General features: G+C 44.3%; 1 protein-coding gene across 1 annotated transcript; it reads left to right on the forward strand.

The window, feature by feature from the left end:
• Positions 1-1,636: 1,636 nt before the first annotated feature.
• Positions 1,637-23,667, forward strand: IRS4 (insulin receptor substrate 4). The gene is made up of 2 exons (XM_058813853.1): positions 1,637-5,161; positions 21,277-23,667. Exons 1-2 carry the CDS (start codon positions 1,696-1,698, stop codon positions 21,279-21,281), a joined length of 3,471 nt encoding a protein of 1,156 aa, XP_058669836.1. The 5' UTR covers positions 1,637-1,695; the 3' UTR covers positions 21,282-23,667.
• The last annotated feature ends 4,141 nt before the right edge of the window (positions 23,668-27,808 follow it).

The following is a 27,808-nucleotide window of genomic DNA, read 5'->3' on the forward strand; positions in this document are numbered from 1 at the left end:
TTTACGCACCCCGCACCACGGCACAGGAACATGGCTCGGGTTCAGGGCTGTCACCGCCGTGTGCTCTGCCCACTACCTGGGCAGTGTCCTATGTCAGGACATCGGTGAGCGGGCAAAAGGAGGAGTCAATTACCAGAGGAAAAAAGTGTTGGGGAAGTGGGGAGAGGACTGGAAGTGGCTCCCCGCCCTCCAACATTGCCTCTGAAATGGTGGGGCAGCCGTACATGTAATAACATCCAGTGCTGTATTTTATCAATGCAATTAATCTAAAGGCAGAGGAGATTTTTACGTCACAGAAATGCCCATTAACGTGAAACAGAATGATTTTGCTCTTCGCTCTTCGTATTTTGACTTAAACCCTAGAATTATGTCACTGGCCAACGCGGATCCCACAGGCAATGATCGCACAGCGGTCACGGGAGTAACGCGGATTGTCACCCACCGCGACTGGCGGCGGGCGATCCCGCACCGAGACAAGGGTGACACAGCAGCGATTCGAAAATAAACAACCCACTGCACGTCACCAACACCGCGCTGCCTCTGCCAGCGCAGGAAGCGGGGCATGAAAGGGCTGTGAGGGTTCTGAGGGTGCTGTGGGGGCTTGTTAGGATTCTGAGGAGGCTATGAGAGAATGTGAGGGCTTTGAGAGGGGCTGTAAGTCTTTGACGTTTTTGAGGGGCTGTGTGGGGGCTATGACAGAGTCTGTGGGTATTGTGAGTCGGTTCTGGAGGCTGAGAAGATCTGTGGGGTCCGTGAGGGCGACTGAGGCAGAGTCCCGGGGTCGGACGTGGCGCCCTGAGGGGAGTCACGCGCAGCCCCTCACGCCGCCCGCCTTCGCACCGGCCGCTCGCGCTGGCGAGTTGTTTACTTCCTCTGCGGCGAGAGCTCCGCCCCCAACCCCCCCGCGCGCCCTCCCCCCCGGCCAATGGCAGCCGCCGCCAGCTCCGCGCGCTAGGGGCGGGCCCCGCCCCAAAGGAACTGGGCGAAGGCAACGTCAGCCGGTAGTGTTCGTCAGCCGGGGCTTTGCGCTGATTAGGCAAACGGCCTGCCCATCTTCTCAGTGCCCCTCCTTCCCCCTTACTCTCGCCGCCGAATACACAGCTCCCCCGCCTTGCCTCCCCCGTCTGTGTGTGTGAGGCGCGGATTGGCTATCGGACCGACCGCTCAACACTCCTGCCAATCACGGTCGGCCCCGCCTCTTTCCCCAGCACAGGAAACACCCCTGCAGATCGCGGCCAGCCCGGGGCGGCCGCCGCCTCCCATTGGCCCGCCGTGTTGTCCGTCCTTCATAGCCCCGCCTCTCCGGGCAGGGCGCAGCGAAGCCCGCCTCTCCTCCTTGCGCCGCCCGCTGATTGGCTCGCTGCCTAAGGACTGCCGTTTCCTATTGGCTCTGCCACTGCCACTCTGGCGCGCGGCCCGGTCGGCTCGCCGCTGTCCCCTCGCCCCGCGCGCCGGGCGCCCCGCCCGCCGCCGCCCCGCCCTCCGCGGAGTCACGTGATGTTTTCGCCGCGGTGCCGCCGCCGCCGCCCGTGAGTGCGAGTGGCCGGAGCAACCGGGGGGAGCGCGGATCGGGCTGGGGGCGCAGGAGGCACCGCCCGCTTCCCATGCACGGGGCGCTTCTCCGGTGAGCGCGGATTCCCGCTGCCCGCCCTGTGCCGCGTCCCCGGCGGCACCAGACCCTGCGTGGCCCCTAAGATGGCGAGCGGGATGAATGGCCCGGCCGGCGGCGGCGGCGAGGAGGAGCCGGGCGCCCGGCACACGGGAGGCGGAGCCGCGCCCCAGCAGGAGCCCGGCGTGCTCGGCGCGGCGGCGGGCGAGGGGGAGCCGGCGGCGGGCGAGGGCGGGCGCTGCCCGTCCCCTCAGCCGCACCACCTGCTGCTGCTGCTGCGGCGCTCGCCCAGCGCCTCGCTGTGCCCGGCGCCCGAGGCCGCCCCCTTGCCCGGCCGGGCCGTTCCCTCGGCGGGCCGCGGCGGGCAGCCCCCCCCGGCGGGCCGCGGCGCCGGCGAGGACGTGAGGAAATGCGGGTACCTGCGGAAGCAGAAGCACGGGCACAAGCGTTACTTCGTCCTGCGGGCCGAGAGCCACCTGGCCCCCGCCCGCCTGGAGTACTATGACAGCGAGAAGAAGTTCAAGAGCAGCCTGCGGGCGGCGGGGGCCGGCGGGGCGGCCGCGCTGTGCTGCCCCCCGCCCAAGCGGGTCATCCCCCTGTACCAGTGCTTCACCGTGAGCCGCCGCGCCGACGCTAAGCACAAGCACATCATCGCCCTGTACACCAAGGACGAGTACTTCGCCATGCTGGCCGAGAACGAAGCCGAGCAGGAGGCCTGGTACCAGGCCATCAGCGAGCTCATGAATCAGAGCAAGAGGGGCTTCCTGGAGCAGGAGGACCATGCCGATCAGCAGGTGGATGAGGATGATGAGCACTACGGGGCCACCCTGAGGCCTGGCACCGTGTTCAAGGAGGTGTGGCAGGTCAATGTGAAGCCCAAAGGCTTGGGACAAACGAAAAACCTCACTGGAGTGTACAGGTTGTGCCTCTCCAGCAAGGCCATCCACCTTGTCAAGCTGAACTCGGAGGTGCCCTCTGTTCACTTGCAGCTTATGAACATTCGCCGCTGCGGACACTCAGAGAACTTCTTCTTCATTGAAGTGGGCAGATCTGCCTCTATTGGGCCTGGGGAGCTCTGGATGCAAGTGGATGATTCGGTTGTTGCCCAAAATATGCACGAGACTTTTCTGGATACGATGAAAGCTCTAAAGGCCTTTGCAGAGTTCAGGCCCCGAAGCAAGAGCCAGTCTTCTGGTGGTGGCAGCGGTACCAATCCCATATCCTTCATCACCACCAGAAGGCACTTGGGCAACCTACCCCCCAGCCAGACAGGCTTGCAGAGAAGATCTAGAACTGAGAGCGTTGTTGGAGGCACTCCTCCTACCACCAAAAGCAACAACTCCTATCGCTTCAGAACTTCCAGTGAAGGAGAGGGAACCATGACTAGACCTTTTAGGTCAGTGACTGGGAGCCTGATACACCTGAATACTGCAAGGATGAATCTGGGCCGGCAAGAAGGGAGTGGAAGGTACGTGAGAGCCGCTTTCAGCTCATCTTACCACACCAGGTCTGCTTCGCTGCCTGTTTCTCATTTTCCCTCTACCACAAGTCCCATCAGTGTTTCTTCCAGCAGTGGCCATGGTTCTGCTTCGGACATGCTGACCAGGCCTTCGAGCTCGTCTGTTTGTGGTTCCCCAAGTGATGGGGGATTCATCTCTTCTGATGAGTATGGCTCCAGCCCTGGAGATTTCAGGTACTTTAGGGTGAGGAGTAATACACCAGATTCCCTGGGAAACACACCACCTATCAGAGAGGAGAACTGTCTGAGTGAGTACATGTCCATGAATAAGCAACAGGGGGATGATGGCTCAAGAGATGATTATATGGAGGCTGAGAAATGCTTCAGGAAAAGAGCTTACTCTCTAACAAAGCCAAATTCTGTGGCAGTGCAGCAGAAGACAACGCAAACTACAGCTTTGTTGGATGAAGATTCTGCAGGAAATCATGGACGATTACTTTACTCTGAAACACCAAAATTGAAAGATAACCATGAATTGGAGTACAGTGACACTAACCTTGATTCCATGTGTAACCAAAGCAGGAGTAAAGCCAGGGATGATGGGTACATGCCAATGATGCCGGGAGTTGCATCTTCTCTATCCAGCACCAGCGATTATTTGCCAATGACTCCTAAAAGCATGTCTGTTCCAAAACAGATTAACAATTCCTGGTCACCATCTCAGGTCGACTCCCGAGGCTATATGATGATGTTTCCAAAGGGCAGCTCTTCACCTGTACGAAGTCCTTTGACTGGATTTGCTTCTAAAGGAAGTAATGAGAAGATTGTAAACAACGAGTACATGGATATGTCACCTGGCAATTCAGTTCCAAAGCACCCTGGTGATTCAAATTATATTCATACTGCTTCTGTTTCCAAAGGTTTTAGTTCATATTTTTCTTTGCCCCGAAGCTTTAAGGCGTTATCAGGACAAAATGGTGACCACAGTGAATATGTTCCAATGTCTTCACCTGGAAAACTCTTGTATGGTGCACCAGAAAACGTAAAGGGGGTCAGCAGTGAGACTCTGGCTAATGGCATCTCTAAATTGCCGACGTTGAAGGGTTCTGATGAAGGACTCGGGCAGAGCAGGGCTGCCAGGCCCACGCGTCTGCCCCTCGGCACGAGAGGGAGTAACACCATCCCCAGGATGTACGATCGCACAGTCCCACCCGAGCCAGCCAGCCCTGGTGAATACATCAATATTGATTTTAATGAGAAGGCGAGTAACACGCCCTATTCCTTATCTGCAGAAGGATCTCCATCATCTCTGGGCTCAAGCAGTGACCACAGGCAGTCACCTCTCTCTGATTACATGAGTGTTGACTTGGATGTGCAGTCACCGAAAGCAGCGAAGGAACTGTCGAACTCTCTGACAGATATTTCAATTTATGCAAACTCCAGTATTCCTAGAAACCAACCAAACTCTGACTATGCCAGGCTTTCATTTGGTGCTGCATGTGTTAGCACAGCAAGTAACAGGACTGATGACTACACTGAGATGACATTCAACATGGCAGCCACACCACCAAGGCCATTTGCCACTGAATCTGACAGTGCTGGAAAGATGGACAGTCCTTCTTCCATCGTTAATAGACTCTGCATTGTTGATCGATATGCTGGTAGCAGTAGCTTCTCTGTCCCTAGCTCTGACCCTCCTATAGGACCGAAGGTGATTCGAGCTGACCCTCAAGGCAGGAGGAGACACAGTTCTGAGACGTTCTCTTCTGCTGGGACTGTGACCACCTCAGCCTCTTTCTTTACTGACAGTAGCAAAAGACACAGCTCTGCCTCATTCGACAACGTTTGGTTGAAACCGGATGAAAACATTTCTGATGGTCAGGAAAACAAAATGTCCAGGGATACCTCAACTGGATTTCAGAATGGCTTAAACTACATTGCTCTGAATTTACGTGATGACCCTCTAAGCTGTGAGGCGAGTACTACAGCGCCAGCTTGCCATCTCCAAAATGGTACTTCAGGTTTGGACAGTGGAGCTTATGTAAGCATAGATTTCAGCAGATCAGATGGGCTGAAGTGTAATGCAAGAAAAGGTTTGTAACTTTAAAAGCACTTTCCTTTCATGCTTGCTTAACCATAGGAATTAGATTGTCTGCTTAGTGCTGTCTTCAGAGTGGGGTAAATGCTTTTTATAATCTCCTGTGTTATTCTAGTACAACCAGTTTTGTTGTAGTGCAGCATCTGAACCGCTGAACAGCAGTGAGAGGGGATGTGGTCCTTGGCCTAAAGCATTTATGTGTCTCTTCTAGGCAGTCAGGGGTGTTACCAAACTGTCGTCTGCCTTTTTTTTTTTTTCCCTTTAATTAATGTTGCTAGCATAAGCATTAATGGTATTTCATGTTGTGAATTCTTGTCCTGAGGTTATAGTAGCTCTTTTCTTCGCTTCTGTTTAGCTGTTTTTCCCTTCTTGGAACTAGATGACTCTTCATTTTTTTTTCCTGAACTGAAATTTTTGTTATTTAAGACCTCAAAATGGCTAAATTTGGTTTAGACCCCTAAATTGGAGGCTTAAATATATTTAATGTTTCTTTTTAATGTAGTTGAAATACATATTACAGCTTTTTTTAATGTGCAAATCTGCTCAGATTTATTTAGCTGAATCTTATGTAAACAGAAGTTTTTCCCTTGAAGGTTTGGTGGCTGCTTTTGAGCTTTGGTCCCCACAGCATCTTTGTGTTCTCTGGAGAAGCCTGAGAACTTGGCTGACCAGTGTGGAGGGGGGATCAGGCAGCTCATGGCCTTCACATTCACCACCTAGGGCTCAGCTGAGCTGTCACCTTTCCCTGGGATGTGCCTTTTATGTAGCAGGTGAGGGATGCCTGTGGCTGAGGAAGAGCAGGCTCTGAGCAGTGGCTTCAAGGTCTGAGACCTGCTGGGGGAGGCTGCTGCCTTTCAGGCTCTCAGTGTCTGTCCCAGCGGTAAGGTAATGCAGTTTGAAGTGTGCATAAACATAAAGGTGTTGCAGGTGGGGAGGAAGAGTATGGGAAGAGGAGGGGCAGTCCTGTTGATGTGATAAGCTCTCACGGTGGGAGCAAAGCCAGTGATCAGTGGTGTCACTGCATGTCCCCCGGCTGAGCAGCCGTGTCTGTGAGTGCTGTGCTGGAACTCTGCAGGAACAGTCATGGCTTTGGTGCCAGTGACCCACTGAACTCCTTACAGTCATTCACTCTCTGGTAGAAAACCATTTTTGTTGGAAATGATGCTTTCCCCTCTTTGCAAATGTACATATAGTCAGTAATTGTTGGTTACCAGGAGGAAATATTTAATCATGGTTGGACGTTGATACTGGTCTACTCTGTCCACAGATAAAGCAGTAAGGGGGCAGGCTGCTGCTGACTTTTACATTTTTAATATTTTTAGTTACAATCTTGAATGCTGAAAGGATTTTTTTTTTCTAGTTTTGATTTAAAACGAAGTTTCTAAAGGTAGAAGGTATTGCAGGAGCTTAAAATTATGTAGCTTTTACTAGTGGAAAGTAGAAGCCTGACTCAGCTCGCATGCCATTCAGAGTCTGGCAGCACTGCTTGGGGCTGCTCAGAAATGTGTGGTTTGCCTTAGTGGTTTTTTTTCCTCTGCTTTGTTTTGTTGGTTGGAATCAAATTTAGAAGACGTTGAAAGTTGCCAGTCCAAGAAGTGCTTTCTTCCAAAGTCAGTCTTTCAGCACTTCAAAGATTTGTCTGCTAAATCTGCAGTCAGAGGCACACTGATTGCTGCAGCTAATTTGTGTTTGTTTTTTCATGTTTTTTTTTTAAAGCACCTCCAAAACCAGCAGAATTTTAAACTTGTTCTTATTCCCCTCATATGACTAAAATCTGTATTATAAAGTATTTTTTTTACATAATTAGGATGAAAAAAGAACAAATATATTTTCCTTTTAGCTGTATTGTAAATACTACATTGAAAAATATTTTACAAGAGATACTGTGTTTAAAAATTGTGTTTATGATAAGCATTTTGCTTGCTGTTGCTGCAGCAAAGTATCTACAGCCCTGTACTTGGGGTTTTTTCCTTCCCTATTACAAATTGCAGAGGAGTGAGAGGCATAACAGCTGCTGGCTTTTGTTGGGAATTGAAGTTTTCTGGAAATGAAATGCATTAAAAGGAGGCAGAAACAGTTCTGTGCAAAAAGCATGGGCTTTGCCAGGAAATCAAACAGCTTTATGGTCCTAATGAGAAACACAAAATTATACAAGGCCTAACAGTCTTCTGTGAAGGCAGTGTAAAATATTTCTGGTGTATAGCAGGAGGGTAGATGGGGTGTGGACACTTATCACTTGTAGGGGCTCATGAAGGGTGAACAGATTTTGGAATAGTCCAGGCTAAAAGCAGCTTACCAGACTTGAATTTAGTTCTGCAAATTGGTGGTGTATGTCTGTTTTTCAGGAATGACTTAAAACTCTTGATTATAAGGAAAGCTGTTTATTTTCACATATGAAATCATGTCTCTGAGCAAGCACAGTTTTAGGAGTCTGTATTCTTTAAACAGCTTATTGGTTTCTATGGTAATAAAGCTTTTATTTTAATATTTAAGAAGTTTTCTGTAATCCAGAAAAACATTTTCAGATTCCAATAAGTAGTGAAAATAAAGCTTCAGTCTTAAACCTCTTGTCTCCTGAAGAGATGTAGTATGCCTTTAGGTAATTTATATTTTTAATACTTATATTTTTAAAACTTAGCAGAACTGTATGCTGTCTTTCTTACTGCATCTCACTTTTTCAGTCTCTCTGCCTGAAAAAGTGCTCTGGTAGGTAAATCCATTCTTAAGGAAAATATTTAGCAGATGTATTTACCCTTAACTTCCTAGAAAGGAGCTATCCCATCTGTATAAAATTCTGACAGGTAGAGAACTTCATCTCTTCTCCCTGAACCACAGTTTTAGTGGAAGAAAACACTTCCCAGCTTTGGACTGTTTGCTTTTTGTTTTTGTTTGCTTAAGTGGCATATTGTGTTCTGTGACTCAGCTGTGTTCTCCAAGCTGCCGAGGGTGGGGGAGTGATTTCCAGTGCATCACTGCTCCCTCATTGTGATACCCAAACTACTTTTGGTTCAGGTTCACTGATGTGAATCAAACTTTTTGTTTTCCCCTTCTCCATTCATGACATGTATGGAGGAGGGGGAGGGCACAAACGTGGAATGGTAACTAGGCCTGACTTGTTATTAAACTTTTTTTAGGGGCTTAGGCAAAGCTGAGCTCAGGTTTTAGTTGATAATGATAATAAGAATATAAGATACTGATTTTCAATGCTTGCAGTTTAAGGAGGTCATTAGCAAAACAATTTCATCATGAAATTGTTACACAATATTGAAGCAAGTGGTTTGCAGTTTTGATTACATGAATCTGAGTCATGACATTTTGTGCTAGGAGTACAGAACACTAAAGCTACTTCAAACAGGGCTTAGCTAATGTATACCTTGTTATTGGACCTTGTAGAAACTAAGCAGGATAATGAGAATGGGCAGTAATAAAATGCATAATGAGTCCTGTATTATACAAGTTTCTTCAGTCTTAATTAGAAATATTATACCTTCAAAGATACCCTGGACTCTAAAACCTGTTGCTGTTTAGAGTAAATGTAATGTTCAGCTTAATAGCAGCTCAGCTATTTTACACCCACTCTTCAATCTTATCTGCTACTCTGTGGTGCTTACCTGATATTCTAGCACTATGCTATTATTTAAGATGTTCTGTGAAGTGCAGGATTATAACATAATTGTTCCTCACCTTTTGAATCTCTCCTGTTCCAGACCGGGTGAGAGTGCTGTGTATACTTTGGGAAGCTGAGAGGAAGGAAAACAACAACAGCTGTAAAGCAAAACTTATGTTTCAAATTGTCCAAATCCTTTCTGGTAACTTGCATATTTCAAATGCAAAATCTGAAAGAATATAAGGAACAGTATATACTTTAAGAAATTCAGAAGCTGAAAGTTTTAGCTATTACTAATATAGTAAATTACAGTTTATGGGCTATGAAGCAAATAACCACTCGTTTTGGGTTTCTAAGTAGTGGTTTAAAGTTTGTTTCAAACTGAGGCTCTTCTGTATTGGCAGAATACTTAAGGCAGGAGCCCATTTAAAAATAATTCGACGAACTCTACTGCAGCACATCCAAATGCTGCTGTGTATCCTACATCTTTGAAGTAGTGCTGGGATAATAATTCTTAAAAATACCCAAACAACTCAAACCATTTAAATCTTGCTGTAACAGATGCCACTTTAATAATATTGGGTAACTTGCAGCTATGCTTAAAAATACCCTGAGTAATTTCTTCTTGAGTAGTATGTGAGCTGCTGAAGGCAGAACAGATTTTTGCCATGTGGCGTGGGAGTGAGTTAATTATGACATATTTGACCAAGAATCAGTTCAGTTTTACTGGTACTTTGGTGAGAAAGTCTGAGACAAGAATGTTCCCCTGCCACTGAAAGAGAATGCTTACTTGGAATCAGTGTTGAAATACTTCTGGAAATCAGCCTTCCAGACTTCAGATCCATAGTTGCAGCTGATGGTGACGTTTGTCTTTTTGGAAGTCTAAAACCTTTCCCTTGTAGCTGTCTAGTAGGTGAAAGCATTGGCTGCAGGATGCAGGGAGGTCTGGGAGTAATCCACCATGGGTTCAGAGTGCTTTTTGTGGTTGTTTTTGGGTTTCTTTTGGTTTTTATTTTAAAGTCTTCTGTTGAAATCTTAAATGCATTATTACCCTTTCACTCTTCCCTCTACAGCTTCACATTTTCCCCTCCTTCCTTGGTGTCTGAGGGCCCCTTGTTCCCCTGTTGCTGGGGCAGCAGGTTGGAGCTGCAGAGGGTGGGCAGCGCTCTTTGGTCTTTCCAGAGGCTGTGTTCCAGCATGTGATTACTGGGCTGGTTTGTCACTAGGTATTTCTTTGGGGTTTTTGTATGTCCAGTGGTATGTTAGCAGTAGGTAGAGTTTGGGTTTGCTTTTCTCTGCATATGGTCTTTTTTTTATGAAAGGATCTTTAATACGTTTTCGTCATTTTGATTGCTCGGGGGAGGATTTATACCTTGAGGTTTTGGGTGGTACTAAAAAGAGCTTATAGTACTGTGTTGTACCTTGGTGTGTGTGTGCTCTGTTTGTGGGTCTGTGGTGCTCCCAAAACCTTGCTGAATTCTGTTGATTGCACTAACAAGTTTGTTTTTCTGAGCTGAAGAAGGAAACAAATTCCAGAGTTCTATTTTAGCTACTGTTGTGATCAAATGTGGCATTCTTCAGCTCAAAGGAAAATGGAGTGATAAAACTGGAAGGCAGGTGTGAGAGAGTCAAACTCTGGAGCCTGAGGATGTACTGTTACTGCTGTTTTCTCTTTAAAATGGCTTGTTGTCTTACAACACAACCTTAAATGGTGTGCAGTAACTTGGCTGGAGAGCTGCTTGATGGTCCACCCTGAAAATTTGCTCTTTAACTTTTTTCAGTTCATGTTCTAAATATTCTCAACAATCCTATGAGAATACAAGTTGCACAGGGTGCACTGTTGTCTTGCAGGTTTAGGCAGTGACAAGGGAAAAATGGAGAAGTGTGTTCCAGTTTTAATCAAGACCTGCAACTCTGTGAAGGTCACTCAAGCTTAGGGATGGGTTATGATTTACTTGAGAGGCAGAGCTGTGATCAGGAAGGGATTTCTGACATACTTGAGGGCAGTGGGAAGACAAAGGTAAATGAGCCTGACTCATCAAAGGCATTTCAGAGGTGTTCCTAAGTATCTTATCTAAATGATCTTGAACATATTTAAGTGTTTGGATTTGTGGAGATTTTGCTTCAGGTGAAGCATTACCCCAGGAGCAACAGGGTTAGTAGACTTAGCAAGAATTTTCTGCCCTCTTCAAGCCATGAGCTGTATCTTAAGGGCCAGAGGTTGCTTTTGCTTGTTTCCAGACATTATTTTTCTGTTGATTTAGATCTATGGTTGGATGCAAACCATTGAGACTGCACCTGTGTGTATACATGTGTTTTCTGTGCCAGTGACTCGTGAGTTAAGTGTGAGGTCTAATCTTTTTTATTCTTCCAAGAAGAGAGGGTGTTTGAAAGAAGTGGCTTATACTGAAATTACTATAGTTAAGATTTGGCTGTAATTCCAAGGTAAAGATACAATTTAATGTGACTCAAGGAAACTGAAAACTTTAATAAATTACTACTAAAGGTAAATAGGGGTTGTATTCACTGCATAGTATATGTATGTTATGAACTTCTATAAATACCAAACTGAATTATTATTTAGGGCATAAATAGATAAGAATAGTACTTCCTTTTTGCTAGGGTATGAAAGGCTGATAAATATGCTGCCTACTTGGAGGAAGGTTCCTTTTTTATTAGAACAGAATTTTGCAGAAAGATGGAGAATATCAAAATGCCTTTTTTTTTTTCTTCTGAAAATTGTAGGAAGTAATATTAAAAGGGCTGCAAAAAACCTATTAAAATTGGTTTCTGAATTTATTGAGGCACTGTTGAGGGATATTCTCCTTCCACAGGGAATAGTGTGATTCTGTTCCTGTACTCATGCTGACCCAGTTTGCTTTTTTGTTTAGGTTCTTGTTGACCAGATGAATTAACCATGTAACTTTTTTTCCTGCTGGATAGCTTGAACCTGAAGGATTTTTTGGAAACTAGTGCTTCTTGTTACCCAGATCTCTTAGGCTAGCAGGAGTTTGGGAAGTTCTTAGTGACAGTGAAGCAGATGTTGTATCATGGATAAATATGTCCCGATTGCATACCAGCCCAAGCAGAGCTTTTCTTGTGGGCTGTGGGATAGGTCATTTGTATGAAACCCCTGTTCAGGCTATTGACAGGTGCTGGCATTTCTGTTTCCTGTATGGAATTATTTTGAATCTTTAGTTATCTGTTAGAACAGTTTGTAAGCTCTTTGCTTTTCCAGTAGTACATTGCTCCATAACAACATTTGTTTTTTGTTTGAAATTTTGTGTGAAATGCTTTGGGAGGCCTTTTTTGTCTATATTTCACTGTGTGATTTTTTTTTGGGTGGGTGGGATTTGTGTTTAGGTGTTTGTAGAACAAGATGTTTTTAAATTGCAGATTGTGATGAACAGGAAATCAGTTAGAAATGAGCTGAAAAAACGAACAGATTTGATCTTGAGGTCATTCAGACATTATTACAACAGTGTGTTCATGAAAGCATGTAGCTCCAGACAGGATCTCTACTTGTTGTGGAACCTGAACAGGTAGACAGGATGGAGGTCCCCATATGGTGCCACAAATGTAAATGTGTTGGTCCCTCTCCTAAGGAGCTTACAATTTAAAGATGAAACTAAAGAGATGGATGAAACCTAATGTGCTGGGGTGGAGAGGAAGATAAGAGATCAAGGCTGCTGCCATTGGCAGAGTCCAGATAAGAGCCTGGAAGAGATAAAAGGCTGCTGAGAGTGGTTATAGGAGAGGAAGCTGGTGTAGGCACTTGGAAGGGTATGCACATGGCAGGGAGCAAGGGAAGGCAGTGTTGTAATGGTTTAAATGACTTGAAAAGGATGAGGTGAATGTCAGAACACTGGCCAGGATATTAATCTTGGTAAGAGGAATGTGGGCCAACATGTATCTCTTAGTTAGGAACACGTCCCAGTGTTTACTTCTCCCTTTTAGATGTAGAATGTGATTTTTTTTCCTGTTTTTATTTATTTTTCCTTTCTGTAAGTTAATTTTCCTGCAGACCCGTGGCTGGTAGATTTGGTGTGAGCAGGTATGCATACCAGAACACAGGACCACCCACTGCAGCATCCCTGGGCAGATAATGTGGTGTCTGAGGACTGGGGCCTCTGTTCTTGGGGAGACTTTCCTCCAGAAGCAGCCAAGCTGGTGGAACTGCCTTGCCATTACTACTAGCTTGTTCTTGGGGTGTTTTTAGGTGGCATCTCTGAGTTTCAGGCAGTCTTCTATTCTAGCATTGGAGAGAAGGCACAGTGGGGCTTGGAAGATAGTCACCTTTAGGATTTGTAACCAATGTCCCAGAGCATTTGGAGCCCATCTCTGGGTCTGCATGGGACCTGCTCATTGCTGCTGGGTGCTGTCAGCTGCAGGAGTGACACCTGTAGAGGCTGGAGTGCAGCACAGTCACTTTCACTGCAGAAAGTGCCTTTATTTCTGTGTCTGTAGATCAGGTTGAACCAATGCTGCAGTGGTTGTGGGTAAATCTGGAAGTGGTGGCAGCATCAAGGCTTGATTCACTGTTGAGTGTATGAGTGATTGAAGTATTAATGTTGATGTGTTCCATAAGGCAGACCCTAAACAAGAGTTGGACACTGTTGATTAAATGTTGTCTGTGTTTAGAGTCAGTTTAACTCTGTCCTTGTCAGCTCCCAAACTGCTCCTGGAAGCTGAAAGTGCAATCCTTGGCTCTTGGGCATGTCCTGAGGTTTGAGAAGATGTTGCTTCACACAGGCAGTCCAATCTGAACCTTTCTTTTCCACTCCTGTGTGAGTCAGGCTTTGGGGTGTCCTAATATTAATGGAGAGTCAATAATGTAGAAATTAGGAAATGTAAAAAATTGATGCGTGCCACTGCTCTGTGTGATAGCAGAGAGTGACTGATAGCAAAGATCTGTTTATTTTTCTGTGCTGGCACACATGAGCCTGCACAGGTGTGTAACTGTGTAGGTATTTGGCTGTGTAGTAACTTTTGCCTTTGACAATCAGTTATGGCACTAGAGGTGAAAGAAAAAGGTGGTGCTGAATACTTGCAGGTGTTGAGGTCTAAAGTGGTTGAGAAGAGGGAAGGGATGAATTGCAACAGGTGAAACTCATGTAGAAAGGAAGTTTTGGGAAAGGTGGTTTGGAAGGTGGGGAGCTGTTTCATTAGTCATGAGTGACCCTGCCCTTTCTCTTGCTTGTGTTCCTAAGAGCAGTTTGGCTCACTCCAGCCCCAGACCTGTGCCTGCAAGCAGACACTACCCAGCAGAGGAAGAGCAGGGCAGGTGTGTATAATGTGTGTACAATACCTCCCACAAACACACACCCAAGCCTCTGATTTTCTTTTTTTTTTTTTTTTTCCCAGCTTGGGGGATTTCTTGGGCCCAATGAAGTTTGTCTGTTTTATAATTCAAGTCTGTTTTATAATTCTTTAATCCAAGTACTTTTCCAATCTCTCTCTGATCCTGTGTAAACTCCTTGTATCCCCAGCAGCCCCCAGTCCATCAGGACATGCTGCCTGCAGTCCTCTGTGCATTTTGGACCCTGCTCTGCACCAGCTTAGTTTGGCAGCCCCTGGTTTGTGCAGAGGAAGAGATAACAAATCTTATCTTTTTTCTCCAGGCCACTTAGGATTGTGTAGATGCTGTGCCCTCTGTGCCTTAGGCTTGTCCAGAGTGTTGTACCACATGCAGTGTGGACCTGTGCTGTAATCTGGGCTTTTAAAATTTCCTGTTATGTTCTCTGCAGGCTGAAGGGTTCTTGTTACCAGTCTGTTCCTCACTGGGAAGTTGTGTCACACCTTGCAGGAGTTCTCTCTGCACTACTGAAAGTTTCCAATATTCCAAGTCCTTTCTGGATGCAGGAGGCAGGGCTGTGTGCACAGAGGTGTTTGCTGTGGCTGGTTTCTCTCCTGTTTGTAGGGCTGTGTGCACAGAGGTGTTTGCTGTGGCTCATTTCTCTCCTGTTTGTTTCCAGACAGTTCATAATGCCCACTTTGCAGCAAGAGCACAGACAGGAAATATTCCTCTCTGTTGGCACTCAGGGCTCCTGACCTTTGTCACAGGAGCAGAGGGAATTGCAGCAGGTGGTATTCTCAGAAGCCACACAAACAACTTTGGTTTTTTTTGGCTAAAATTTACCCATATTTTTTGTGGTTCAGGTCAGGTGCAGTAAGTCACACACTTGCTGAGAGAATGCTTTTTCAAAAGCAAAACCTTTTTTTTTTTTGATTCTTTTGCAACATAAAAATCTGAAGTTTTGAAATGTGTATTTTGAGGTGGAAAACAGTAAATTTTTAGTGTTGTTGTGTTATATTGTAATAGAAATTTAGTTTAAAACCTCCAAACAAACAAACTCAAAAAAGTCTCCAACAACTTCTTGTCAAGCTGTCCAGTGCAATTTGAGTTGGTATTAGACCTCTGCCAAAACTGCAGGCAAGTTTACTAATTCTAGGAATAGTATCAGCAGCAGAGATGACATTAGGGAGTGTGCATACAGCCTTCCTAGAAACAGCCCTGCTGTTTATTCCAACAGGAAAAGAAGCCACTGTTGCAAGAGATAAGGCATTTCTGCTAAGTGAGGAGAAATTATCTGAAAGCATGGGAGAGGTTTTTAGCTTGTAAAATTGCTGAGCACTAATAGTAGCAAACCCATGTTTTGAATGAACAATTCTGGGATATTGTTACCAATTGCTGTGTTTAAGTAGTTTACCCAGTGAAAAGTGGGTCATGCAGCAGGGTTTTCTTTAACCAAATTTTGTGCTTTTTTTTGCTTGTGGAAAGTCAGTAAAATTATAGGTTCAGCATATGTTAGTTAGCTGATTTTGAGCATCATTAGTCTGTTTTTGGCTGGAGAAAGTACATGGAGTATGTGCTTGGTGGGCAGCAGGTAGGTGAAGAGCTTGCCAGATGAGGATGTCTGTGTGTCAGGGCCTTGTTTGGGTCACCCAGGCACTGTAACTCACATGTGAGGGATGCAGCAAGTGGGTCAGGTTTTGATTTGTATTTGTAGACTTGGTGTCTGCCAGGTGCAAATTAAGAAATTTGGCTTCTCTCGAGTAACTCTGCTTGCCTCTAGCAAGGTCTAAAGCTATGCCATTAAAATAAGAATTCCAAGAAATAGGATAATGGCATGGGATAGAATCTGGATTTGGTAAAATTTGGAGCAAAAGAAAAATTTTCACTAATTTGTGAAGAAAGTGTTTGGGCAAATGAGCCCTCCCTGGCCTGCCTGCCATGGGAGAGCTCCATGTAGAATTCACTGCTGTGCTCCTGCCCCAGCCTGGCTGCTGCACAAAATGCTTTGGATGCCACATTGTGTCCTGAGGTTGCGCTGGGTTTAGTGCTTTCCTGAACAACAGGAATATTGTGTGGCTGTGTGCAAAATGTCTAGGGCTGCTCTGCTGCTTTTGATCTGCATAAATCAGATTAATTCTGATTTCCCCCTAACCTGAAGTTCAGGAAATGGAGAACTTCAGCAATGTTCTCCAGAAAGCATTAAGCTGTCTTAGTCTTTGACATGGAGATTTTAATAATTTAATTATCTTAAATTAATATCTTCTGTAAGCAAAGCTTTTATCCTTTTAGGAATCAATTGCAGAATTATGTCAGTAAAAGCCTTTCCTGTAAGAACAGGTATTATTTAGGATGGATTTCTTTGAGAGAATTAGGGTATGTCTGCTGTGTTCTCAGAACCTCTCAGTATGTTTCAAAGTGTCCTGACTTGTATGGCCTTGATAATTCAGAGGAAATGAAGTGTAAATTCTGTATATTCTCATCTCATACATTTTCAAGTGGAACACACTGGGTTTGCATCTAATGAATTACAGCTGATTTATATCTCTGCCCCTAATTTTTATAAAACTATGTGATTTTTGCATAGAAAACTTGCAGAGTGCTTTCTCAGTGTGTTCCTTAATTTTAAATAGAACATCTTTCAGCAGTGCTGCCACCCTGCTTTAAATATTTGCCCCTTAGTTTCTCTTCTGCCTTGTGATCCTTTTCCTCTGATTGTTCATCAGCAAAATTCAGACAGCTGCCTGTAGTTTTATAATCTGATCCCATCTTAAACTGATGAATTTAAATGGAATTGTGTAATGAAGAGAATGTTGCTTCAGTTTTCCAAACTCTGCTTCTGTATTTGGTGTGATGAACTTTGAAAATGTTTGGATGCTGTCTAGACTTGTTTTCCATATTAAATATTGATAAGAAGTTGAGTTTGTATTATTGTCAATAGTCTGAAGCAGTAGAGCTCAATTTTGAATAAAGGCTGAAGCTTTTGTGCAAAATCTATTAATAGAGCTGAAGTTTGGATAGAAAAGCCCAGTGTAGGGTGCAATGCAATGAAAACTACTTAGAGTAGTATATTTCTGGGCTGCCTTGAAAGGTTTTTTGCAGAGGTTTATTTGCTGCTTGTTTGTTGTCATGATCAGTTATCAGATATATATATTTTTTTTTGACTGTAGATTTTCTTAGAAGAGCTTGTGACTGTCCAGGAACAGCTGTGTGTTTACACTGCAAAAAGTTCTGTCTGATCTGGCTACCAAGCTTTACTTGGTGACATTTGTGTTTGGGAACTTCAGGGGAATGCTGGGTTACTCTGTGAGAATGTCCCTCTTGTCTCTGCTAGTTCACATCCCATAATTTGTTTATCTTATAGAAGAGTTTCTTCATCCCATTTTCTGTCAGCTTCCTTTACTGTTCAGTCAGTGCTGAGTTAAATCCATTCATATGGGATCTGGTATGAAGTGTTAATCTGGTTTTTATTGTTGATCAGCAGTTCTCATATCTGTACTATTAACATAGGAAATTGATGTCTAAGGAGTCTTACATTGAGACTGAAATAAGATTATTCGGCTTCACAGAAGCACTGCTGTTTTCTTCAAGCACTGCATGGCCTCATTAGGTTTCCTTCACCAACTGGTTAATGAAAAAATGGAAGCAGTTCAGGTGTGGGAGAGAACCATCAAGAAGCTTCATGTGCAAGTTCTTTTGCAAACTCTGAAAATAAGGCCCCGTGACCCAGCCCAGCTCCAGGGATGGGGGTTTGGGAATCCTGCCAGGGCTCTGCTCTGTCACTGACTGCACAGCTGCCTTGGGCTGGGCTGCAGACCCCACTCAGCCCTGGCTGCAGCCTCCACTGCTGTGCCAGGGCATTTCTGGGATGCTGGAGGTTCCTGCTGGGTGACCTGTGGGCCTTTGCCTGGACCCCTGAGGTGGCCCTTGGGAATGGTGGTGGCTGCAGCACTTTGTGGGAGGGATCTTGCAAGACTTCGGTCTCCTCTTAGATTTCAGATGAAATATTTTTCTTTTATGTGGTCAAGTTTCACAAGTTGCTCTTAGCCTTCTCTGTCTGAGAAAAGATATATGATAAATGTGATATATATATATATATATATATATATATATATATATATACACATACACTTGATACTTTCATACCAAAAAAGTACTGATGACTCAGGACACTAGCCAGCTGTACTGCCCTAACTGCAATATTGCAATTTCCAGCTTTAATAAGGGGATTAGAGAAGTGGTGACAACCAATAGCTCCATGTATGGAAGACTCAAGGCTTTATGGAATGACACCAGCTTGTAGGTGATTATGTGAAACTCGCTTATGTTTATTTACAGTTCACACGATTCTGTTTTACCTTAAAAATGGAGAAGAAACATGTTGAAGTGTAGTTTCTAATCATGGAGGCAGGAAATTAATGAGCTCTTGTTTAGGATGTGCAGAGTTTTGGAAGAGGAGATGCTGCAGGGAGGTGCCAGGCTTTCTTCTGGTTTCTGATCAATTAATCTGTGCTGTTTGAGGTCCTTCCCAGAGATACCTGATGCTCTTGCTTTAGAATTGGTTGCCATGCTGCTTCAGAGAATTAAATTCAGGATTTAAGCAGGCTTGGGTTTTTTTTGCTCATAAGCCCTTCCCCTTCCCCTCCAAATATCTTAAATGTATTTTGGCATTAGTTTATGAAAATTTTCAAAACACTTTAGGTGTAAATACTGAGTTCTGCCATATGGGATTGTCTGATTCAAGCAACTGGGCCTTTGCTCTTCAAAATGTTTTGGGGATGTGCTTGGAGAGATTAGAATAACTTGTTAAACAGCTTTCAGGTGTGTCTTGTGTGGAAGGCGTGGAGGAAAAATGTCCTGACAAAAGCAGAGACAGTTTTTGAAGTTCCTTTTATGTGAGCTTACAGGTCCACAGCAAGGAAAGGGTGGGGGGTTGCTGGTAAAGTTAATTTTTATTGAGTATAAGTTTAATATAGAAGCTTTAACTGTTTTAATGTTTGACTTGCATGCATCACTGAGGTGTGATTCATTGCAAGCTGTGGTGCATATTTTCATTCTTTGGTCTTACAACAAAACATTTTTCTGAAGAGGAAAATTATTTCAGAAATAATAGCTTCAGTTGGCTTTTGTGAAAACAAAACCATTGCTGACCACATCACGCTCTGTGTGTTCCAAGCAATAGCTTTTTGTAGTGATCTTATGATGTCTGTGAAATAACACAAATGGAAATTCTCAAGTTGTGGGTGTATTTTGGCTGTTTCTTCCTTTAATTGAGGAGAACTAAGTTGCTGTATTTTTGAAATGACTGAAATATTTTAAAAATGAAACACAGCAGCCTGCACCTTGGTGAGGGCTGTGTAGGATTAAAAGGGAGTTTCTCCTGAAGTGGAAGCACCCCTCTATACTTCTACACTGCTGCCAGCCCTGCCATTGCCTTTGTTCCTCTGTCTCTGGAGCCACAGGCAGCCCTTGCTGAGTGCTGGGATGGGGCAGGGCTGCTCAGCTGAGCTTTGGTCTTTTTTCTGTTTTTTTAGCTTTCTTATTTCTTTCAGAGGGAGAGTACTTTTAGCTGGACAGAAGTCAGAATTTCTTTAGCACAGGGTGGAGTTGGTGTGTGCATGCCTCATGATTGGTTTGTAAGTAACCATACAGGTTTGCATTAGTACACATAATGCTTATTCTTTACATGGTCATCTTTTCTTTAGCATATCCTTGGAGTAGAGGCAAGGAAGAGCTATGAGATCTTCAGCAGTGAGATGTGGCTGATGTCCTTGTGACCCACCAGAAGAGCATGGGCAGGATTAAGCCCTGAGACCCCTTCCTCAGTTCCAGGGGTCTGTGCTGCCATTGCTGTGCTGTGTAATGAAGTGTTCCCATATTGCAGCTCAGGCAGCTCCCAGAACAGGGAGAGAGCTGGCACTGTGTGGCTTTGAGGGAAAAAGTGGCTGACATTTCTGTATCTGTTGTTTTCTTGAGCCTAAATCTCTTGCACTCGTTACTCAATGAGAGCAGCTGGCTGTTTCCTTCTTCACTGCACTGCAGGGAAACATCCTGCAGGTATGTACCTCCAACCCTGAGAGAAGGTGGGCACAGACACCTGCCTGGCAGAGGACAGTGCCCTCAGTCTTGCCTGAGAGGACAGAAATGGTGGAAGAGTCTCCAGTCTGTCTCAGCTGGGAGAGTGTGATTCACAGTAGCCCTCCAGACTGAAAATTGATGTTCATGTTGGCTCAGCTGAGAGCGGAAGGTGTTTTGTAGAGAGCTGGAAAGTGACTTTTTATATGTTCCTCATTTGTGTTCATGTAACTGCAGAAAGCATTTGCATGCCCTTCATCACTTTGTCTTCCATGTCAGGAAACTCCTGAGTTGCTCTCACTTTGGCATGTGCATGGTTAATTGCAAGTCTGATGTTGTGCTTTGAGGGCAGGCTCCCTCCTGTTTTCATTTGTGCCTCGTGGCCCATCTGTACCTTCCTGCAATACAAGAGTATTTTTTTGCCCCTCATTTTAGCAAGCACTTGGACTTCTGCCTTTTCCAGTCAGTTTGGAGCCCCTGAAGAAGGGAGCTGGCTGTAGCTGTGTGCTTTTGTACTTGGGTGTTGCCTTTCAGTGAGACTTCCTTCAAAAAGGGACGAGTGTGCTGTGAGGTGTTTCTAATGAGAACTAAATAAAGCTTTTTCCTGAAAAGCCGAGGACAGGGCACGCAGCTGTCAGGACTTGCTGCTCCCTGCTTGGAGCAGGCACTGCAGGAGTGTTGGTGTTGCATCTGTGCCCTGCTGGCAATGGAGTGTTGGCTGCAGGGTCTGTCACACCTGGTGAGGCACTGCTGGGGCTCTCTGTGCTGCACAGTCCTGGCAGGGCAGTGGGGACAGTGCAGGGGAGCTCTGAGCCTTGGGCTGTCCCAGCATGGGCTGTCCCAGCATGGGCTGGCTGCTGCCCCAGTTCCTGTCCCATGTACACGTGTCACTGTGGCTGCAGTGGTTCTCCAGTGCTTGTTTCAGGCTCCATGGTTCTTCCTTCCCTCAGGATCTCTGGAGGGTTGGCAGCTGGGAGTGTCCCCTCCCTCTGTGAAGGACCTGTGTTCTGCAATCAGCAGCTCTCACTCCTGCAGTGGATAAGCTCCATGTGTTCTCCTCCCTAGAAAACATTCTTCTCTGATACAACTTACAACTGAAATGTCACTGACTTTTTTTCCCCCCCCTTCTTTCTAGACTGATTGCATTGCCACGGAAACCATTGTTGGAAGAGAAGACTTTTCTGCTGGTGACTCCAGAAACTGTGTGGTGCTTTTGGAAGCAAAGCTCAGCTCCAGCCGGCTACTTTCATTTCCACCAGCACGGACATAGACACACATCCTTCTCATTAGTTTTTTTCACAGACATCGGGCTCTCTACAATTGAATTAATTTGAATTGACGTTTTTTCATAGCTGTGCTTTGGTGATGGAATTTGGTCTTTCATGTCATATCTATTTGGGAGGCAGTGTGAATGCTAATAGGAGATCCCTGTATGTCCCTTTCTTCTTCCTGCCTCTCTTGTTAATTTTTTAAAAAAATTTATATTCTGAGAAGTCAAAGCTGGTTTCTGATTGTCTGTTTAACATGGGTTTTACTTCTCTGGTACATTAACAAGTGGTTAGCTTAAAACATGTATTGCTTAGAAATACTTTGGCAGTTCAGGATTTTTCCAGGTGACTGGGCAGAAGGAGGGAGGGAGAGGTGCACATTAGCTTGAGGGGTGAACCCGTTGACTGGACGGGTCTGCGAAAAAGAGACCTCTTCTGCCTTTTTTTCTTTTTTTTTTAAGGTTTTGCTTTTATGGTACAAGAGGTATTTCTTGAGCATAGGCTAGAGGCTTTTCAGTCAAGTGTCTGTCAGAGCTTAAACGGAAATTTTTTTTTGCTCAGAATTCTGGTATGTACAAAGTAGGATTAATGGGCTGGTTGTCTTGTAGATTGTTTTTGTTCTTGTTAATAATTATGAATTGTGTAAAATGAGGTTTTTGTTCATGGATTCGAATGGAGAACTGCGGAGTCGTATCCAATGTTTGTGACTTCTGCATTAGACTTGTCAGCTGTAGCTTTTTAAAGGGAAACCACCCTAATTGATCTTACTTTCAACCAAAGTCCCACTTTTAATTTGGGACTATTTTTGTTCTTTCTTTCTGGCATAATGGAGAAATAAAGTAAAATGTTAGCTCATCTATTGTCTTTATCCCACTGACAGAAATGTGAACAATGACTATTTGACATTTTTTAAAATAAGCCCTGATTTTTCTACAATTTAAGTGCTTTACTCTTGTACTGAATTTTTTTTTTGGTTGAAATGAGTTTAGCTTTTTAACACTGCTATGAACTTAAAAGAGCATGACACTAGTCATTGGTACATGCAATGGATTATAAAAGGCACTGATGATTGCTAAAGGGTTTCAAAGTGGTACACAAATCCTCATGCTGTACTGCACCACACAGCTGGGAATCCTCCACATGTATATTGTACAACGGATGGGCCAGGCTGCCTCACTCCAACAGCCAACCTTCACATTGCTGGTACAGTTTGTGTAACAAATCAGACACTGTCAGCTTGGATTGTTCAGTGACGTGTACCCAGATCTATTTCTGAGTAGTAATGAAATGTACATGTCACTAAAATACAAGGTGATTGTTGTGGGGTTTTTTTAGGAAACATGGTACCAATCAGTTTACACAGTGTCTAGTGACAGGAAAAACTGTTGCTACAGGGTTTAAAAGCACAGACCTGTTTTTGATTCTGGAAGAGAAGTTTCAGTTGGTACAATTACTTGCTGCTAAACATACAGGAATTAAAAACACGACCACTTTTACAGACCATGATACTGTCTTGCCATATAGCTGTTGGTTGGTCTCATAAATGAATAATGCAATACGTAGACAGCTTTTTATAAAGCTTTACATCTTTTCTAAGAAATCAAAATTTGGTGAAGATAGTTCTAAACATTTAATGTGAAAGGAAAAGGTTGTTTTGAAGAAATTTGTTACATACTTATTTCATATTAGAGTCCCTGAGGCTGCCATTGTACAATATACAGCACTGATTTAATACATGCTGAATAAATAAGTAAATGGGTAACCTCAAGTATAGTGGTACAAATACTAATAGGTACGGCATAATAAATATGCAATCTTTTTGAATCTCTTAGTTTACAGCAACTAATTTATTCAGTATTGTGCTGGAAGAACATTTTCAGATGATGTAAAACATATCACTATATATACTACCTTCCAGCTACCCGTTTATGCTGCTGTATAGTACGAAAATACCAATGATAGAACAATGTTTGTCCTGTAAATTTAATTTGATATTGGACAGTTATTGTCTGTACAAACTAAAACATATATGGTTGAAACTGTTCATTATATTTGCTATTTCTGCTCCACAGATCTGTTTTAAAGTTGGGCTGATTGATCTGGCTTTGTCTTCCATTGTAAATATTGTTCTGTTGTTTTCTTTGTAAAACACATCGCGTTTGCGGTTTTGGGAGACTGGCTTGAAGCTCTGTATAGTGTTTATATTTATCTGACTTGGCTTTCCATAGAGCTACTTGCAGTAAATACGTGTTCATGTAGCTCCGTGTCTGTGTTTTATTTTTAAACAAACTTTTGGTTTTTCTGTCAGACCTCCTGCTGCAGCTGCTTCTCCTGAAAGTGATTTTGTCACCCTGGATCCCTGAGGATTTGGAGAGGTTTTAGCACTGGGTCAAGGTAATGATTCCCCATCTCTCCAGTTTTCTTTGCCTTTTCACTTAGTTTAGAAGTTAAGATACAGAAAAACACCCAGAAGTTTTCTTTGCCATGGATTCATACTGCCTGTAAACAATGATGCTTTGGAGTGAAAACAACAGCAACAGCAAAATATATATATAAAATCAGTAACCAATACATTTTCTGCTTTAAATGTAGAAGGCATGAACAAAAGATTGCCACAAACTTTGTCCATGACTGGATAGGGAAATCTCATGATCAAAAAGTATTGGTCCTCAAAGAAATTTTCAGCAATACATTATCAAATAGAGGCCTGACTTCGGGGCAGGAGGCAGCAGGTATGTTTTGGTGTTGTATCTTTTGCAGTGACATTTTGCTTTTAAAGATACACTAAATAGGTCTCAGTATGTGAAAGTCAAACACAAATAGATAATCTCATCACTTCACGTAATGCACCCACCTGTAAAAACAACTGGAGTCAGAAAATACCAACAAAAGGTAGTGCCTTCAGATTTCTTACTGACATGAAGGAAATGGCAAATAATTTTCTACAGCAAGAGGCTTTTATCCATAGATGGGAATGTATATGATCTCCGTAGATGTGGGTGATTGCTGTGAAATATGTTGGATGAGACCTTTCTTTAAAATTCCCCAAATTAATTCTTACCCTGTTACTCAGAATAGTACATTGAAACAACTCCCTGGAAAGGTCAGCTTTGCTGTAAGAATTGGGTTTTCCTCAAATAAACCAGTCTTTTCCTTAGGGCCCCTTTGCATAGTGTGGAGCCTGTATTGGGAGGGAGAAGAGAATAGTGCTGCTCAATTACAGCAACAAGAGCCCTACCAGCAGTGCAAACCAACAGTGACAATTATCCAAACTCTGTTCAGCCTGTTGTGACAGTGTCACAGTAAGTGCTGCAAACTACCTTTGACTGATTGGATTTGAAATGGGCCAACTGCTGGAGGGTTGTGGCATTTTTTATTGTGGGGAGACATTTTTATACTGATTTTTCAAGCCCCTTTGGGTGCCTGAGCTCTCATGCATCTGAAGGATAGTGAAAGCTCTCAGCTAAAGCCAAAAGGAAAGACAGAATTCCTGATTTAATCCAAAGACAGTCACTAGAATACATCTTAAAAGTCTTTGGAAATGCATTGCCCGATTCTCATGGCCTGTGCATCTCCCTGAGCTCTGTGGTACTGGAGATAACCAAATACTGGGGAGTCAGTAATTCACAGCACTGGAAGAAGGACCTTGTTAGAGGTACCAGGTATCAATACAATCTGTATTGCATTGTTTTTTATCCCTGCATCCTCTTTTGGCTATAACAACAGTGATTCCTTAAATATATATATAAGTTTCTCCCCTCCTTTGTCCATGCAGAGCTGTAGTAAAGCAGGAGCCTGAGCTTGCTTGGCATGTCTGGAAGATAGAAACTTCTCCCCCTCATCCCCTTTTGCTAAAGAAACACACCAAGTTTTGGTTACTTTGGTTTCTTCAGAGTTAATTTCCAACTTTTTAAAGCAGCATTATGGTTACAACCTGAGTGTGAGGCAAGAGCTCAGCAGGCACCAAGCTGCCGTTGGCAGAGCAGCCTCAGCCCCCAGAGCCCTTTGCAGGGACAGCAGGTGTCTGCTGCTGCCCAGTTATTGTCACCTTGGCTGAGGCTGTCCTCAGGCACTGCTCACCTGGCTGCTGCAAAGGGGTAGAGTTAATAATCTTTCTTTCCAAAGCTTGGGAGTTCCACATACTTACCCTACATTTTAAATGTAGAACACTTACTGCTCCCCTGAGCTAATCACTGCCTCTGTGTCCCATTAGCAAGTGTCCTGCTTTTTTCCACTGGACTAACCTGGAAAGACAAAATTATTCCAGTCTCTTGTGCAGTTTTCAGCTTGTGCTTCTACTGAAGTAGCCATGGCAGCAGAAATATTGTGTGTCCAGCAGAGCTGGGTTATCTGAAGCACAACTTTTCTGGGAAGGACCTGTTGAAAACACATAATGCCACTACAGTCCTGAATCTGGCACAAGAGCCCTCCCTCAGGTGTGTCCCAAGGATGGTACAGCAGCACAGTTCAGGCAGCAGGCTGACTACAAAAGTACTGCAGCTGGATATCAAAGGATATAGAAAATATTTGCAGACCATCAGATTTTAGAACTTGAGCATTTGTTGCTTGCAAAATCAGTATTTTTTTTTCAAGTTGTATAATTACTTTTTAAAATAGATCCTTCCTGCACCCTCTGTTGGAAATGGTCACTGGAGAGGAATTGACTTACACAGCAGAGGACAAAATGCTGCAGACTTGAGAGCTTCTGCAGCACAACACTTGTGTGTGACATTAGTTCAGGGTACAGAAGAGCTGCTGCACTGCCCTGTGTGCCCACTGAGGTTGTCCTCGGACTGCAAAAGTGTTTAAGAAGTTTAAATCCCACTCTAGAAATGAATATAATGTTGATGGAAGCTTTTTCCTCTTTTTAATAGGATTTCTAGAGGGACTGAAAGTCTCTGCCTGAAGCAGAACATTTATTTAACACTAGAACAGTGTAAATCCAGCCTAGGCACAAGATTGCTGAATGCTGGTTTTAGGATTAAAACCAGTATTCCTTTAGAAAAATTGCACTTTTTCACTCATCATTCTGGCTGCAATTCACAGTTCCCCACCTGCAGGACAAGAACTGGGCCTGTGTAGTGGGCAAGGAAGGGTGAGGACCCCCCCTCCTGCCGAGCTTTCCTGCAGTGCTCCCTCCTCCAGGCAGGGCCAGCCCCGGCAGTGCTGCTGTCACAGCCACACGGTGCCCTCGAGTGGCTGCAGCATGTCCCCAACAGCTCAGACGTGCCAGCTGCCTGCTGAGATTAACTAAAATAGCCCAAATCTACAGGATTAGTTATGAGAATAAAAACTTGCAAAAACATACCAGACAGCAGGAAAAGAGCCTTAACTGGAGCTGAAGTGGTGTCCAGAGCTGCACTGTGTTTAGGTGGTGTTGAAAACTGTTGTAAGGATCCAATGGCCAAAGCACTGTTTTCCTTTTTTAATAATAAAGCTGCAAACACAAACTTTTACCTGTAGTTTAATGTTTATATAGTGATGGATAGCACCTAGAGGCCCCAACCAACATTTGAGCCCCCTCAATGTCTCTGCCCCAAGGAGCTTACAGTCTAAGCATCAAGAAGCAGAAGAGAATAATAACCTTGTTCTCTTTTATAGATCAGCAACTCCGATCCAACACAGGTCAAGTGAGTTACCTGCTCTAAGGCACAGAAGGTGTGGTGAGAATTAACCCAATATCTCTTGAATCTCTGCTGCAGATCTCAAAATAAAAGATGTTCCTTCATGTCTAGACCACTTACTTAGGTCACCCCTTTGGAATTCTGTGCCTGAAGCTCATTAAGGTTCAGGACCCCTGTCCAGGTCAAGGTCAGAGCTGCAGGAACAGAAGAGAGAACAGAGCTGTCACAAGCACAGCTGCTTTACATACTTCACTTTTCTCTGGTCATCTCACAGCTTTGGGCCCTGAAGCTGCCACAAGACCAGCAGGGCTGGGTGCTCTGTACCCTGAGGATGTCCTGTCTTGGTTTTACCTGCTGCAAGAGAAGCCCAGATCTTACAAAGAAGCTACCAGTTATACACTGGCTTACTAAACATGGTCCACTCTATTCCATGTCCCCACATTTAAACACTGTGTTGGTAAACACAAGATGGGGTGTTGGTAGGGAGGGCTGGGAGAGCCCTTTCCTTTGAGAGCTCCTTGGCCTTAGCATCCACTTTTCTGCTGTTTTAGGAATAAGGATTGGCTGCTATGTTCATTTTAGACTTCTGCAGAGCCAGCAGCAAGATAAGGGGCTTGTGTTTACATGAAGAGACTATTTTATTTCAGCTTTGGTAACAAGTTCCTGACTTGGAGGTAGCAGCAGGTTCAGTTTATTACTACGTGCATCAGCAAACCAAACTAAACTGAGCTGAAAGATACACATTGCTGAATTCCCACTCTCTACCAACAGATAT

The sequence above is a fragment of the Ammospiza caudacuta genome, chromosome 14, assembly GCF_027887145.1.
Source record: "Ammospiza caudacuta isolate bAmmCau1 chromosome 14, bAmmCau1.pri, whole genome shotgun sequence".
Classification (NCBI taxonomy): Eukaryota; Metazoa; Chordata; class Aves; order Passeriformes; family Passerellidae; genus Ammospiza; species Ammospiza caudacuta.